This window comes from Syngnathoides biaculeatus, chromosome 17 (genome assembly GCF_019802595.1).
Source record: "Syngnathoides biaculeatus isolate LvHL_M chromosome 17, ASM1980259v1, whole genome shotgun sequence".
Lineage (NCBI taxonomy): Eukaryota > Metazoa > Chordata > Actinopteri > Syngnathiformes > Syngnathidae > Syngnathoides > Syngnathoides biaculeatus.
The window spans coordinates 15,357,930-15,375,049 of NC_084656.1; the positions used below are offsets into that span (position 1 = coordinate 15,357,930).

A 17,120-nucleotide genomic window follows, 5' to 3' on the forward strand; every position below is an offset into this window, starting at 1 on the left:
AAGAGTATAAAATCTCACAGAGGAGGAAAAAGGCCAGAAGATTAGACAAAGGCAACATCTACTGTGGATGGATGACAGAATATTTGCAAAGAAAAAAAAAATGTCTAAAACTTTAGATAAGGATAAAAAGATAAAGAGGGCTACCTACAAGGGGGCGAGATTAAAATGGGTGGTGACGGGATTAAAATTGGTGCCCGCTACACCAAAGACAGACATGGGGGGAGCAGGAAGTTTTAAAGGATTAACAGGGAAAACAAAGAGTAAGGCAGTGAACAGATAACGGTGACACACATTTTGACACTTTTTGTTCCCCGTTTGGAATTCCGTTGTCGCTCATGCACATAATCTTTCCTTTTACACCATTTTTACAAGAAAATATATAACCGTAAACACTGTCTGACATTTGTGGAAAATAATCGTTTACTTTTATGTTTTCCTCCTCAAGTATTGTGATAAAATGTTATATGATCATAGGACATTCTATTGCCTCGCAGAACCTCTTCTATGTCCGTGATTATATTGTGAGTGATGAGTGAATCATTTCACTTCCTGCAACATTAACCACCCTCACCTAAGAAAACCAGTCATGGTTGACCAGGCCTTGACTCATTTGTGTGTCCTTCACTATTCCACACGCATCTAGAATTATCTCTCGACCTCTTCGGCTGCTTGAATGTTTTCTTTCCCAATCGAAGTAATACCTGTGACAATCAGTGCTCTGTAGATGCTCCTAAAATGTACATTCATATCGCCCTCGATCTTCGCAGCAGTCGGCAGGCCAGTTTTTTCTGCTTGGTGTTCTTCCCTCCGTAAGCCTGCTCCAGATGGTCTTAAACCATTAACGCCAGTGCCAACAACGATTGGTCGTATCCCTCAGCGGCCACCAGAATGGCTGCCCCTAGGCTGGTTCTGACAGTCTGACATAAAACTCTTCCACCGGCGACAACTGTCAAATCTGGCTGGACGCCAGGAACTCTCACATATTCTGGGTTGTTGTAGCTATTGGTAGTGTCGCCAAGGCTCGATATCCAGTACAGGTGGAGTAGGTAGTAGGAGTAGTCGTCGATGTTGAGTACCAAGAAATGATAAAGCCATTATATCTTTGCAACTGTGATGAAAATGTGTTTTATTTCAATCAAAAAGTAAGTAAAAAGGGGCCCCGTAGCTCAGTGGTTAGAACATTGGTTTGGTAAACCAGGGGTCGTGAGTTTGTATCTCACTTGGACCTTTACTCCCCAAGAGGAGTTTCAACAGGAAGGGCGTCCGGTGTAACAACTGTGCCAAACAAATATGAGCGTTCATCTGAGATTTTACGCTGTGGCGACCCCTAACGGGACAAGCCGAAAGAAATTTACAATCAAATATTGCTCAAAAACACGAAATTTTGGCATACGTTTCACTCAAATATAACACTTTTCAGAGTACTGGGTAATAACTCATCATTACAACATCGCAGCACTAACCGAAAAGAACCCATATCATGAAACAAAATGCATCGTTACAAATCTGATCATATAACGGATATAAAGGATTCCGATACAAAAGTTAATTCCCTACATAATTTGTATTAATAATACAGAAAGAAAGAAACACAGTTACTTTCTTTTACAAAGTGTACCTGAACGTCAAGACCGTAAACAAGAATGGCGGGTGCACTGAAATGCAAATTAGCATGAGGGGTAATTGCACCACAAAAGGGTGAAAAATAACATGGAAACAAAAGAAAAATAAAATGAAACGAAGACAAAGATGCATGGAGTCATGAACAACATGGTTTCCTCTGCACAACACAAAAACTGTATTAGAGCATCACAGCGAAGTTATGACGCCTTTTTGTGTCATGCTAAAATCGAAGTTTTCGATCTGCACAAAACTGAAACGTATCAGTTACGTCGTGATTCTCAGTCAGTCCACTGTGCATGTTCTTTAAAATGTTTCGTTTCGGTTTATTTGTCATGAAGCTTATGGAAGTATAAAACAACATTTTACTACTCTGTGATAGCCTATGCACCTGTACATCCAGTTTACAGATGACCGTTAATGTAGTTCAGGATCTGGTCCGATACGCGGAGGTTCTTGGTGGGCCCGAGAGCACCCACTGCTTGAGTCCAGATTTTGCATTATGAGTAGAGGTTAGCGGGTCTGTTCGGGGCCTGCAGCAGGGCTTATTGTGTGACATAACATGTCACTCCCCCCACTAGACATGACAAACCATTTGACATGGATGTCCTTGGTGTGCACCCATTCCACCTCACCTCTTGCCCAAAAAGTCACTGGCTGACTGCCTTGCAAACATGATGCATACAGTTGACTTTTATTTTGATTGACAATTTAAAAAAAAATTTAATCAGTTTACCGCTTCTGCAAATCAAACTTTTAATTAGAGGTCAAAAATATCCTTACTGCTCCATCCCACCTGCCTTTCCTTTGGGGTCACGTGTAGGGGATTCATCAATCTCGCTGATTCTTCGCTATCATAGCAGTAGTGGCATAAATTTCAAGACAGACCACTAACAGATCATTAATCTCCATCAGGACTTTAAGTGAGAATTAATCTGTGTCACAGTTTAACTTTTGAGGCTTCTGATTAGCTTAATTGTGACTTCTTGAATTAGAAATTAGCCTTCCCATTTTATAGCCTAGAGCACGGCTGTCCAAACTTTTATACCAAAGTGCAATACACTGAAAAATCAAAGGATACAAAAGTCAATAAATTAATATTTTTTAAAAAAAATCTAGGGAATAAAGTGAAAAAAAATCATGAATTTTTCTGAACTTTTAGGCAGCCTGTATCCCCCTAACAGCAGAAGTTTTTCGTATGTGTAATATGTTCAGCTGCACCACAGGGTGCCAGATCCAGTTAAGACTCCTAAAGCGGGTCTCATGGAGGGCATCTTTCAAGATAGAACTGAAAACAAAAGCAATCTGAACTAAAATTACCTCGTTGCATAGCAGAAAGCAAAGCAAACAATGACAATTTTGGAGCGCGTCTCACTGAATGATGTGCAAATTGTACAAAAGGAGGCTATGAGGAACGAAAAGGAATTTCTTATTCTCTTCTCGTCTGGCCACCATGAGGAGAAAACGGAGTTGTGTAATGTAGTTAAACGATGTAGGTCGTGTTACTTCTTTTGAATTGTGTTCTTCTAATTTCACAGTAGTCATTTCAAAGCAGTAAACCGGTAAATAGCAAGGCAATTTAAAAATACCGAAACAATTTGCACAAAATGTTTGCGCTGGATGACCTTAGGAAAATCAAAAAATACGTTCACTGTGGCATAATTTTGGTGGCCACCTGTTACAATCAAATTAGCTGAACCATTAAGTAGATTGGTCACAAATTAACACACACAAAATCAGTTCCACTTTGGCGGAGGTCTGCATTGGCCGCCATTCATAACAGCTCAAAATTTATACTTTTAACATAAGTACTGGTGTAATTATTCTTTTTGGCTGTTGAACACTCAAACTCAGGCTGGCCGACGTTGACGGTGCTGAAGTTGGACCCCCAACCAAGAGTGTGTTTATTTTGTAGTTGACATAGAAGCGTCTGTTAAAAAGTCAATAATCAACTAATTTATATCTCTAGGAAACTAAATTGGGCGGCACGATGGATCAGCTGGTAAAGGGTTGGCCTCACAGGACCTGCTTGTGTGGAGTTTGCATGTCCTCCCCATGCCTGTGTGGGTTTTTCTCCGGGGACTCCAATTTCCTCCCACTTCCCAAAAACATGCAACATTAATTGGACACTCTAAATTGCCCATAGGTGTGATCGCGAGTGTGGCTGTTTGTCTCTATGTGCCCTGCGATTGGCTGGCAACCAGTTCAGGGCGTACCCCGCCTCCTGCTCGTTGACAGCTTGGATAGGCTCCAGCACTCCCCGTGACCCTCGTGAGGATAAGCGGCAAAGAAAATGGCTGGATGGAAACTAAATTGCAATGGTAATTAAATCTATTAATTAAATCTATTAATGTAGTCAATAAGCCAACAGTTCTTTCCTGAAGAGAGGAAGTACTTGTAGCTGTAAAGCAACTGAATGCGTAACGGCCAGGTGTCCCAATACTTTTGTCCAGACATATCTAGTAATTTTTATATTCTGTGACATCAGCGGGGGTGGAAGGCAGTAGAGGGTTAAAACCTCCTTGCAATGAGCCAACCCACCCCGCTCCAGTGCCGGCACCGGTGTCAGTGTTTGACGTGGACTCGAATCTGTCAGCACGCGCGCTGCCTAGTGCAAAATGTGTTTTGTTTTGTTTTTGTTTTGTTTTTTCCCCCGTTGTTGTTTTGTTTTACGTGTGCACATTTGAATACCTGTTGAAGCACTAAAAGCTGCGGCGCTTTGGATGATGATGGGGAATTTTCCTTTCTGTGCAACCAAGTGGAAAGAGGGCTTCCACTCTTTTTGGAATATGTTTATTAATGCGCAGTGCACATATTTTGTCTTCTTACGCTCCTCTTTCGCCTGCGTGTTCTTCCCGTCGTCTATCTAGAATGTGAAGATGTTATTTGATGGCACAAGCCGTTCACTCGCCTTAAGGCTTGAATGATGTCAAATATTTTGAGATGAAAAAGGACACTTTGGGGGGGGATTTGCTTGCCTGCGCGCGGCTCCTGCTTGTTGTCCGATTGTGTGGAGGAAGGCGCAACTTTGCCGAGAGCTGGATCCGGGGCTGCGGGTGGTCTGAGCTGCTCGAGAGGGCCACACTCCGGGGCCCAGGAGGGGCACCGCAGGAGCGGCCGGACCGGCCATCCGGTTCAAGGACTGCGGTTTGGAGATGATGAAGATGGGGCTGATGATGCTGAATGGTAGCGCATCCTCACTGTGTTTACTTGTGTGCGCGGTAGTTTTATTCCCGGCGTGCTCGCACTCGCACCCGCAGCCGTGCCAGGTTCTCAAGCGCATCGGCCATACGGTTCGGGTGGGAGTTCTGCACGTGCATCCTCGTTTACTCCCCGACACCAGTAACGTGGGGGCTGCGCCCGAGAGCAGATATGGGCGAGCGCAGGCGGACAAGCGGCCCCCAAAAAGTCCCGGCGCGGAGTTCGCAAGCCTCCGGAATCGAGCTTCTGCGCCCAGCCAGCGGGGTGGAAGTAGGGGGAAAATTCACGCACGGCAGCGGGAAGAGAACACGTCGTGGGATAGTCGCACGTTCGCCCCCAGAGAGTCTGTCCTCCTCGCCGTGGAGGCTGTGAACCGAGCCGGGATTCTTCCCTTCAATTTGTCGCTGGAGCTCGTCATGGCGGTTGGCTCGGGACTCGGCGAGCTGCCCGCCTTCTCCTTCAAGTCCCCGGGTAGCCCCGAGGACGAGGACCCGCTGTCCTTTGTGGAGAGCGTGTGCCACACGGTGGTCGTGCAAGGGGTCTCCGCCGTGGTGTCGTTCCCACGAAACCGTGACGAGTTTGTCAAGTTGGAATTTATATCTCAAGCTCTACGGGTGCCGGTGCTCAGCATTCTTCCCAGAGAGTTTAAGCGCCAAAGTGAGGTAAAAATTATAATAATAATAACTTGTTGCTGGCTGTATTCTAGATGGTCGCCGAACTGCATCACCCTGAGCAAAAAAAAATAATCCATATCAGATCACATTGATCGACATGTTAATCTCCAGAGAAAAACATGATAAATCTGTCTTTATATTCATGATACATTCGTGCACGTTATTGTATATAACAGGATCTAAACTACTGTATTTTAGATTGCAGTGACCAGAACGAAAATGGAGGTAATGGTTAGCGCATCAGCCACACAGAGGTTGAGGGTTTGAATACGAGCACTGGCTTTCCTGTGTGGAGTTTGCATGTTCTCCTCATGATTGGATTTCTCCATGGTCTCCATCTTCCTTCTTTATTCCAAAATCATGCACAGAAGTCTAAATGGTCCATAGATCTGAATGCGAGTGTAAGTGGTTGTACTGTGGAAATTGAACTAAACAGTATAATGAAGGCACACAGCTGTCCTTGGTTCACATATAACACTTACAGGTAGAGGAAGGAGTGTTCTTTCTGCCCCCCCCCCCCAAAAAAAAAGAAGGAAATCACCCAAAAGGCAGTTATTCCACTGTTGTGCTATTATAAAGCTGCCAAGTCTGTGGAAGATGAATACATGCCCACATACACACATTCTACACTCTGTTATATCGCCTGAGTATTGTCTTTCATCTACAATATTGATCTGGTACCTTTCCTCTCAGGAATGTGTTTCAGGCTCAAGCAATTTGTTGATTTTTGTACATTAGAAAGATCCATCCATCCATTTTCTTTGCCGCTTATCCTCACAAGGGTCGCGCGAGTGCTGGACCCTATCCTAGCTGTTAACGGAAAGGAGGCAGGCAACACTCTGAACTGTTTGGCAGCCAATCGCGGGGCACATAGAGACAAACAGCCGCACTCACAATCACACCTAGGGGCAATTTAGACTGTCCAATTAATGTTGAATGTGAATGTGGGAGGAAACCAGAGTGCCCGGAGGAAGCCCACGCAGGCACGGGGAGAACAAACTCCACACAGGCGGGTCCGGGATAGAACCCTGCGACCTCAGAACTGTGTGGCCAACGCTTTACCAAGTGATCCACTGTGCAGCTCATTAGAAAGATAATTTATGTAATGTGTGTGTATTTTTTTTTTAGTTGAGGGAAACAAATTGGACAATCCACCAAGTGGAACTTTCCATAAGCAATTATTCTCCTGTATTTGTGATATTTCATCTGAGACTATTAATCACATTGCTAGATGATTATTTGTTAGTGTTTTGTATAAATATGAACCCAGGATAAGATTACACTCATGCATTGAGATACAACTGACCTCATTTATGAGTTTATTTTTTTAGCTGTTGACTGGCTGATTTTTTTTTAAACTATTTTTTTTCTTGTAAACTTAAACTTGAGATACGAATGCTGTATGACAGGTGACTCAACTCACTTCACAAAAAGTGTTGGTTCGATTTTTGTGTAAAACCATCACTTTTCTTGGAATTGTTCTTGCATGGGTATTTGTGTCCATTCATCAAAAGAAGATTTGTGCGGTCATCGGTAATTGATGTTGGTCCTGAGAGTGTACCTTGGGAGAGGGATGGCTAATATCTGGATAGTGGATGGGCAAAAGGAACCCTGGGTGTTTGCTCTATAGTCAGTGATGGTTGGATGGAGAAACAGAAGCTGTCACGAACCAACGATGCATGGGCGGACCCAAATGCAGGACTCCAAGATGAGGACATGATGTTTGATGGGTTTTTATTGTAAACTAAAGTTGTGCACGACAACAGAGTCCAAAAGGCAAGATCCAAAAAACAAGAAACAATGTCTGATAACTATAACAGAACTAAAGACCATAACAAAAGCGTGACTGGACCATAATGGCACAGTGGCTGAGTAACCCTGGATGCGGGAAAGCATACTCAACAAACTGGCGAATGCCAGTGACAAAACTCCAACTTAAATACATTGTCTAATCACATTGCCTCATGTGACACAGCTGTGACCGGCGACAGGTGTCAGAGATAAAACCGCTTGGTGCTGTGGCCAAGCCACGCCCCTCTTGGCTGTGGTCTAGCCTTGCTCATGACCAAAGCTGGTTTAAGAGATAGTTTGAGACCATACCATACCATAGGTGAATGGATGAAATCTTGACCGTGGATGATGAGTGTTGGGGAGTTGGATGGACATATTACAAGTGTATGGTTGATGGGTGGACAGTAGGCATGAAAAGGATCAATGGAAAGATGGATGGATGGGTGATGGCTGGACAGTGCCTGGATGGTAGGGTCAATGGGCAGCCATTTAATGGATAAATGTTGTACTCCCAGTGAAAGGATGATGATGGACGGTGGATTCATGAAATGGCTGGGAGGTGACATGCATGAATTGCTGGAATGTTGATCGTAGGTCTAATGATGCATGGGTGGTTGATGGCTAAACGGATGATGACAGAAGCACGATAACTGATGAGTGGATGAATTGGTCTCTGGATAATAGATTGATGGACAGTTGGGAAATGCATCGAGGAAAGGTGGATGGAGGATAGATAGATAGATAGATAGATAGATAGATAGATAGATAGATAGATGATAGATAGATAGATAGATAGATAGATAGATAGATAGATAGATAGATAGAGATAGATAGATAGATAGATAGATAGATAGATAGATAGAGATAGATAGATAGATAGATAGATATAGATAGATAGATAGATAGATAGATAGATAGATAGATAGATAGATAGATAGATAGATAGATAGATAGATAGATAGATAGATAGATAGATAGATAGATAGAGATAGATAGATAGATGTAAATTAAATGTTTGAATGGGAGATGACTGGATGACAGTGGAAGGGTGGATAGATTTTGAATGGATGAAGCGGTGGATAGATCATGAGTTGACAGGAGATGGGTAGAGAAATGATGCCTAGAAGGATGAATGACAGGAGATGGGATGATGGGTAGAAAATTGATGATAGATGGATCTGGCAGTATTAATGGATAGAGTGGAATTGGTAAATATCAGCAATGATAAACGCATAGTGGCTGAACAGTGGAAAGATGTCTTAATGGATGAATGGGACGTGGATGGATGAATGGATGCTGCCTGGATAGTGCAAGAATATTATGCATTGACGAGTGATGCAGATGTGCAAAGTTAGTTTCTTACGCTACTTATCCAGAACAAGTTGCAAAAACATTTTTGAAATCTTTTGGTTTGGGGAGAAAATAATAAAGTAACCTCAGGAGGAAGAAAGGACCTATCGTTTTGTGTCATGTAGGAACAGCGTAATTGAAACAGAGCGAGAGAATAAAGCTGAGAAATAGTAGCTGGCACAAAAAAGGAATCTATCTTATGGTGAAAGACATTTTTTTTTTGTCCATTTGTCACTCTTTTATAAAATGTCAGAAAGCCAGCTGAATCCCAATTTAAGGATCATCTTTGGCCATCATAAAAATACAAAGTTTAATATTAAGGCAAACACAATAGACGGAATCTAATGTCATGTAAAACATTGAAATGCAAGTCTCCCTCGCAATGTTTATCTTTCTCATCACCATTTTAAACATAGGCACTCTTTTTTGGAGGGGAATTTTTTTTTTTTTTTTTTTTATACTTTGCATGCACCAAGCATTAGGAAACCAATCAAGCATGAAGACATCAAATGTAATCATTTGTGACACTTTCAGCAGCTAATCATCTAATGTGGGGACGATCACTCCAAGTAATTAGCAGTTTGTTTTGTCAGCTGGCTTCTGGTAATAACAGTTCCTGAGGTCGGGCAATCTACGCAGTGTTCCTCTCACATCACTTCACCGCTGATGGATGCACTGTCTGTGCAAATTGACGGAAGATATCTGAGTGACACCATAGTTGGAAATTTTACAGGCGTGTCATCCAAAGATGTTAACAGGTATATCAACTGGAGATATTTTCTTCCTCTCCCCATCTTATTTTCTTGACATCAACAGATTTTATCACTCTCAGTACAACCACGGACTAAATTTGGGACCCAGAATTTTTTTTAGGGGAGAGTGTTTTGAGAATCTGAACTGCAATATTTATTTTCAAATATTGTTTCCGATTGGGAAATGGCTTATTTATTTCATTTAGCTGATGCTTTCATTGGCACAGCCATCCATCTCCATATGTTCAGAAAGCAGATAAGAATCATTACATGCATATGGAGCAACTAATGTGATTAAAAGCTTTGGGGGGCTCTAGATAGGTTTTTAGCTTCACAGGTCGTGAAAAGATGATTAACCCTACGGAATATAGGGCACGGAATCTAAAAAAAAATCCTACTAAACAGGACTCAGTGTGTTCCAAGATATTTTTCATCAGGTAAAAAAAAATAAAATAAATAAAAGCCTCAATTAAATAAATGTAGGAAATATAGGATATATATATATATTATTTATATTTATATTATAGATATATTATACAATATTTGTATTATATTATAAATCGGAAATCTCTGGCCCAATCTCATGATTTTTATTGATGGAAAAAAACGACCACGCCCAATGGTAAAACAACCATATTTAGTTTTGTTTTGTTTTTTTTCACGGTTGCAACGGTGTGCCCAAAATAAAACAAATTACTGACTCACTGTAAATTGTGACTTTTGTCTTTGGTTGTTGTTGGTTGTCATAGTTATTGTTCTAACAAACATGGCAAAAGTATTAATTTTTTATGTGGCAAACTTTCCGTTTGATAAACAATTAGCAGATATACATTTTGCGACCAATATTTCCAATAAATATTCTTTTGTTGTTGTTGCCTTAAATAAATGTAGTGTAACTTGTGATGTGAGTAATGATATTCATGGGAGCAGGTAAGTGGAGGTTGAAATCCATTGTCTTCACCTCTCTGTCTGGTCTCAAGGAACAAATTGAATTCAAAGGGAGAAAGTAATTCTAATGCTGGATTCATTCATAAAGCATTTTTTATTTCCTCTTCCACTTAACTCCATCTGTTTTTGAGACCTCATCTTCCACCCATCGCTGGCTATCCCATTTTCCATTCTGTGGCGTTCTCCTTTCGCTACCCGTGTTTTCCCTTTATCTAATTCTGTTTCATTTCCTCCCCAGTGTCTCTCCCATCTTCTTGCCCTCTATGAAATCCAAATGACCCCTTGCAATATTTTATCAGCCTCATTACCATTTGTTTATCACTGCTGTCATCGTCATATTGTCATTTGCATTCATTCCTCATCTTTCTGTCAATTTTCCTAATCTGTTAAAAAAAAAAAAACTCTCTCCCTGCAAGAATCCACTTCCCCCTGTTTTTTCCACCCATAAAAAACTAACCTTTACCTCACATGGCCCTCTGATAACACATTGCCACACCGTACAGGTCCTTTAATACTGCTAGTTCATGTCAATTGACATCCTTCTCTTTAAACAGAATCCTCTTCATTTCCAAATGGCCATGCGGACAGCGGAGGCCCCAGCGGCCCATCTCCTCTACTCCCTTTTGATGATCAATGGCTGGTGGGACATAAGCGTGTTGCTCTGCCAGGAATGGGACATAAGTGAATTTATTTTGCTCATCAAAAATAACAGCCGTTTCCACTTGGGCACGCTTGTCAACCTGACAGGTTCAACCTCCGCACTGCTTTCATCTTCTTTACCAAACTCAGGAGGTGCACTAAGTGTTTCGACGGGAGCAGGGCGGTCATCATCATCATTTTCCCACCATTTGCCTTCATCGGCTTCGGCTTCCTCCGCCAAAATGGACCAGCAGCAAGCTCTCTTGCAACAGTTGGAGGCCCTCAGAGAGCCTTCATCCACGGTTGGAGTGGTGACGTTCGGGTGTGAGATACGTGAGGTGCGTCGCCTGTGGGCGATGGTTACGAGGATGACGCTTCCGGAATTCCATTGGATCTTGGGGGATGGCCAGAACGTGGCTGAATTGCGAACCGAGGGATTACCTCTTGGACTCTTGGCGCACGGGGTTATGGCGGCCCCCTCTCTGGATCAATATGTCCAAGACGGATTGGAGCTGGTGACACGGGCGATTGGAAGTGCAGCCCAAGAGAATCCAGCAATGGCGCTCATTCCTGGAACTACAAATTGTATGGATGTACAGCAGAGCAATGGAAGCTCAGGGGAATATTTGACAAGGTAAGCGACGATTCCCATGCAGATTTTTTTTCTCCTCACTTTCATGAAATCAAACTGTTCTACGGCACTTCCTAACTACCTAATGATCACGCTGAACAATACAAAACGGTGTCATCCTCGTAAAAGTAAAATTTAGACATTTACTATATTATCATATACATTATCTATAGTAAATAAAATGTGACCCATTTTGGGCCCGTAGAGGTGACCAATTTGTGAAGTACACTTCCGCTATGTGCCCTGGAACCCAGACACAACATTTGAGATGCACCAGACACCCAAGGCTGTTGGAATCCCAAACCCCGATGACGATGTGTGCCTCGAGACGGAGAGTTGGCAGGAACAGGAATTTATGGAAATGGCTCCCTTTAGGATTAAGCAAAAAAAGTATTTAAGTAGAGGAAGTTTGCAATTGAATCATATGATAAAATGTAAAATATTTAGGAAGTGTGAGAAACAGAGCCATTAAGTTCTCCACGTGTAATGTAGAATCACAACTGGTTTGAAGTTTTTATACACAATTTTGTACTTAAAACTAAAGACAAACTCAATATTTAAGCCTATTGATATTTTGTTTAACAAGAAAGTCAAAGCAGATGTGTCGAGTTAATGGTGAAAGCAGAACATCATTGATTAATGTTCCTCCAGGAATTAATGTAGGTATGTCGTTTCCACTCGCTCGACTTCATCACATTCTATGTTGCTATTTAGTGCCTGGCAGAGGTGCAGTGTGGCTGCGCTGGGTTGTTTGGACCTTTTTTTAACTGCTCGCTTTTGTTGGAAGAAGACCCTGGCAATTGTTGAGGGAAACCATTGGACTTTGGGGCAAGAGCTGTTCAATGGAGCCCAAAAAAATAAATAAATAGCCTTGGCTGTCAGCGTGTTTAGTATGAATGGCAGGTGGAAACAAATACGATGAAACTTTAATTTGCGCACAGTCCGAGATGCTGCTTCTGATGTTGATCCTGTTTAACTGCGCAGTCATAATTTTTCCCATGTAAGTGCCATTTCTCATCATAATCATGCATTTATTCCTTGCCATCATCACAAGCAGCCTTTTGTGGTCCTAACATAAATAAAAAGCCAAAGGAAGCGCTTATCTTTTAACTGATACAACTTGGCAAAGCCTCGCTCCTGCCCTTGGATGTTCCACATTACAATAGACTAGGAAAAAAAAAGAAAAAACAGCAACTGTATAAATTTGCAAGAGCATCAGGTGGTAATCCACACCACACAACTTCATATCACTTTGATGAGAAGGTGAAGTGAACAAGTTGCTGCATTATAATTACAGTTTGCCTTTCCTGCTGAGATTCACCTCAAAACAACTGAATCAGCAGAGTGATCAGCTCAGGGCAAAAAAAAAAAAAAAAGGCCGGGGAATTAGGCTTGTATTAACATTACTTTGGTTATAGCAGCCTATGAATTATTGATTAGTCTCTCTTTGATTTATATAGCACTAGACAAAGAACAGGCAAGTTAAGTAGAGCCCTGTCTGGAATGCCACCTGAGGAGTTAACATTGTCCCCAAGCCCATTTTCAAGTGGGACAGAAGGATTTATTACTACACCTACTGCTACTACAACAATAATAATAATAATATATAAATCTATTGACGGAATAGCTCCTTGCAATGAAATAATGATTTATGAGGTAGAAAGCCATCTAGGGTGTAGTGGTAAGATTTTCTGACTTCGGTGCAGGAAATATGGGTTCAGTTCCCCCTCAGTGATTGTCGGTTATTTTAAAAGATATAAAGCCATGCCAATTTCCTCCACAATGAAGTTATGGGAAAGAGTAGTGGAAGCTAGACTCAGGACGGAAGTAAGTATCTGCGAGCAACAGTATGGTTTCATGCCTAGGAAGAGTAACACAGATGCATTATTTGCCATGAGGATGCTCCTGGAAAAGTACAGAGAAGGTCAGAAGGAGCTGCATTGTATCTTTGTAGACCTAGAGAAAGCCTATGACAGAGTACCAAGAGAGGAACTGTGGTATTGCATGGGCAAGTCTGCTGTGGCGGAGAAATATGTTAGAATAGCACAGGACATGTATGAGGGCAGCAGAACAGTGGTGAGGTGTGCCGTAGGTGTGTCAGAAGAATTTAAGGTGGAGGTGGGACTGCATCACGGTTCCACACTGAGCCACTTCCTGTTTGCGGTAGTAATTGATAGGCTGACATATGAGGTTCGACTGGAATCCCCTTGGACCATAAGGTTCGCAGATGATATTGTGATCTGCAGTGAAAGCAGGGAACAGGCAGAGGAACAATTGGAAAAATGGAGGTACGCACTGGAAAGGAAAGGAATGAAGATTAATTGAAGTTGCATATGTGCGTGAATGAGAGGGGTGGAGGGGGAAGAGTGAAGCTCCAGGGAGAAGAGATAGCGAAGGTGGACGACTTCAAATATTTGGGGTCAACAATACAGAGCAATGATGAGTGTGATAAGGAAGTGAAGAAACGGGTCCAAGCGGGGTGGAACAGTTGGCAGAAGTTGTCTGGTGTTCTATGTGACAGAAGAGTCTCCGGAAGGATGAAGGGCAAAGTCTATAAAACAGTGGTGAGGCCGGCCATGTTGTACGGATTAGAGACGGTGGCACTGAAGAGACAGCAGGAAGCAGAACTGGAGGTAACAGAAATGAAGATGCTGAGGTTCTCGCTTGGAGTGAACAGGTTGAAATAGGATTAGAAATGAGCTCATTAGAGGGACAGCCAAAGTTGGATGTTTTGGAGACAAGGTTAGAGAGAGCAGATTTGGATGGTTTGGACATGTCCAGAGGCGAGAGAGTGACTATATTGGTAGAAGGGTGCTGAAGATGGAGGTGCCAGGCAAAAGAGCGAGAGGAAGACCAAAGAAGAGATTGATGGATGTGGTGAGGGAGGACATGAGGACAGTGGGTGTTAGAGAGGAAAATGCACGAGATACGCTTAGATGGAAAAAGATGACATGTGGCGACCCCTAACAGGACAAGCTGGAAGGAAAAGAAGAAGTGTCCGTATTGGACAAAGAAGTAAAGCAATCATAAGTCTACACAGTGTTTAATCTGTAGACCAGACGCGTGTCGAAGTGATGCAGTTTGCTTGTTTTCTCAGAAAGAAGAGTCAAGATCATACAGTCATGTCCATCACTGTTGGAATGGGGAGAGGGAGTGTTTTCTTTCTACATGATGGTGTCAAGGTATCAGGTGTTCCAAAGGGTGGGGGAAGTGACCCAAAGGCAACTGTTGACACTGCACTCATGCTGAAAGGAGAGAGTGTGACAGATGAGCAGCAAAGAGGCTTTGGCTGCTCTCAAGCTTGACACACAAAAATCACTTTCGGGAGGAGAAAAATGGAGAATAAATATAAGTACTATATTGAAACCGCAAGCAACGGCGAACAGGCCCTCACGCCCCATTCTTAATGGCGAATCTTTGAAATGATTAACAAACTTTTATGCCACCATGCTTGGCCCAAATTAGCACAGCTTGGCGTTCGGGCCTTAATAAGCACCAGTATGCAAATTACGGTCACAAGATGAAGAAAATGAATGAAAACACGATGGATATTAATGGTCCACATACTTGGGTATGACTGATGATGTCTGGCCACTTTCTTTATTGGTGCCTTGTCTTTAAAAAAAATTATCAGCTAAGTTGTGCCTGCAGTATTTTCCGTTGTGATGAAATACAAAAAGACGACTGTAGTAGAAGGAAGGTGGCAAGTCGGTTGAAATCCCAGCCACCAAAAATAATGCAATGTGTGTGTGGATTAAAAGTAGGAAATGTAGATACTAATTTATGGTGCCTGGAACGCATGATTGGAGCCGTGATAAGCAGGAGTCAATCAATTAATAAGGTCGGTTGTATGAGAGGGAGATAAGAGAACAATACAGTTCCGAATTATCCAATTACAATTTTTCTTGCATTTGCCTGGACAGCTGGGGAGTGAGAGTGGATCTGAGGACATTTTTGTCCTCGCGTTGTATCTTGCCTTATTGCAGTTTATCACATACTCTCATTGTCCGCAATCAATGATGAAATCCCACCAACTCATGGCCCTGATTTTTTTTCTTTTCCTTTGCTTTTTATTCTTTTCTTCTTATTACTTGTACTCCAGTCTATTGGTTTACCTTCATGGGCTTTGAGCAGCAAGTGTTCCCAAGTCTTCAAAGAGAAGCCACTTTGTATTTCCTTCTAGTACCTCTCTGATCTGATGGCTGAGCACCAAGTGCTGCATCATTGGACGTTAATTCATTTGGTCCTGTGGGAAGATTCTTTCAAGGCACATCACTTAGCATTACGATGAGGAAAAATAGCTCAAAAGGGACATTGTATACCACCATCAGCAAAGGCAAAGACTCTCATCTTACCGCCGCCAGTCCTAAGATATACATTTATTAACCCAAGATTCTTTCAGAGAAAGAGAGTGTGTGTGTTTGTGTGTGTTTGTGTGTGTGTGTGTGTGTGTGTGTATGTACTGCGTGTCCCCTTTGATTCCATCTGGCACAAGCTATGTTGCCGTTTTTCCATTTAAATGTTCAAATTAAATAAAGTCAAGACACAATTTGTTTCGCTTACATTTCTAAATATAATTTCAACAGCTGACACAATGTTTTGTCCTCACTGAAGGACATAATCGTATTTGAATGGTAAGAAACTTGATAAATGACAGTAAACAAAATACTTGAGCGATACAGCTTACCGATGAATTCTTTAGTTTGGTTAAAGGCGATGTTAACTGATGAATTCAACATTTGTGAATGTGATTGATTTGTGCTTTAGGTTGCAGAAAGAAGCTGTGTCAAATGCATTATTCATAAATCAGATTTACATTCACACAGCATGTTTAAGATATGTGAGGCAGGACTCGTTTGGAATAAATGTAACAGTCAAAACTACAAACAACACTTTGGACATTAAAGCTGCTGCTTAAAGTTTTATTTGTTGTTACTTTAATCCATTTTAACTGATAATTTTTGATCCACATGCTTATTGCCAATCTACTTCCCTCCCAACAAACTATAAAATAAGTAACTCTATACTGTATATCCATCCATCCAATTTTCTTTGCCACTTATCCTCATGAGAGTCGCAGGGAATGCTGGAGCTTATCCCAGCTGTTAACGAGCAGGAGGCGGGGTACACCCTGAACTGGTTGCCAGCCAATCGCAGGGCATATCGAGACAGACAACAGTTGCACTCACAATCACACCTCGGGACAATTTAGAGTGTTGAATTAATGTTGCATTTTTTTAATATGTGGAAGGAAACCAGAGTGCCCGGAGGAAACCCTCGCAGGCACGGGGAGAACATGCAAACTCGACACAGGTGGGGAGGGCATCAAACGCGGGCCTTCAGAACTGTGAGGCCAACGCTTTACTGGCTGGTCGACCGTGCCGCCTATACTGTATATATTTTGCATATTATAAAGTGGAACAACTTGAATACATTTTCATGCATTCAAGACACCACAACATGTCAAAATTTTAAAGAGTGGGATATTGATCATAACGATATTAGGCGCTCATC

The 17,120-nt window shown here is 42.1% G+C and overlaps 1 protein-coding gene across 1 annotated transcript in view; it reads left to right on the plus strand.

The window, feature by feature from the left end:
* The first annotated feature begins 4,760 nt into the window (after window positions 1-4,760).
* grin3a (glutamate receptor, ionotropic, N-methyl-D-aspartate 3A) overlaps window positions 4,761-17,120 on the plus strand; it is a 36,393-nt gene continuing 24,033 nt past the window's right edge. The window contains exons 1-2 of the mRNA XM_061802019.1: window positions 4,761-5,483; window positions 10,891-11,609. Coding sequence (XP_061658003.1) covers window positions 4,776-5,483; window positions 10,891-11,609 — 1,427 coding nt within the window. The 5' untranslated portion in view covers window positions 4,761-4,775. The remainder of the gene's footprint in view (window positions 5,484-10,890; window positions 11,610-17,120) is intronic.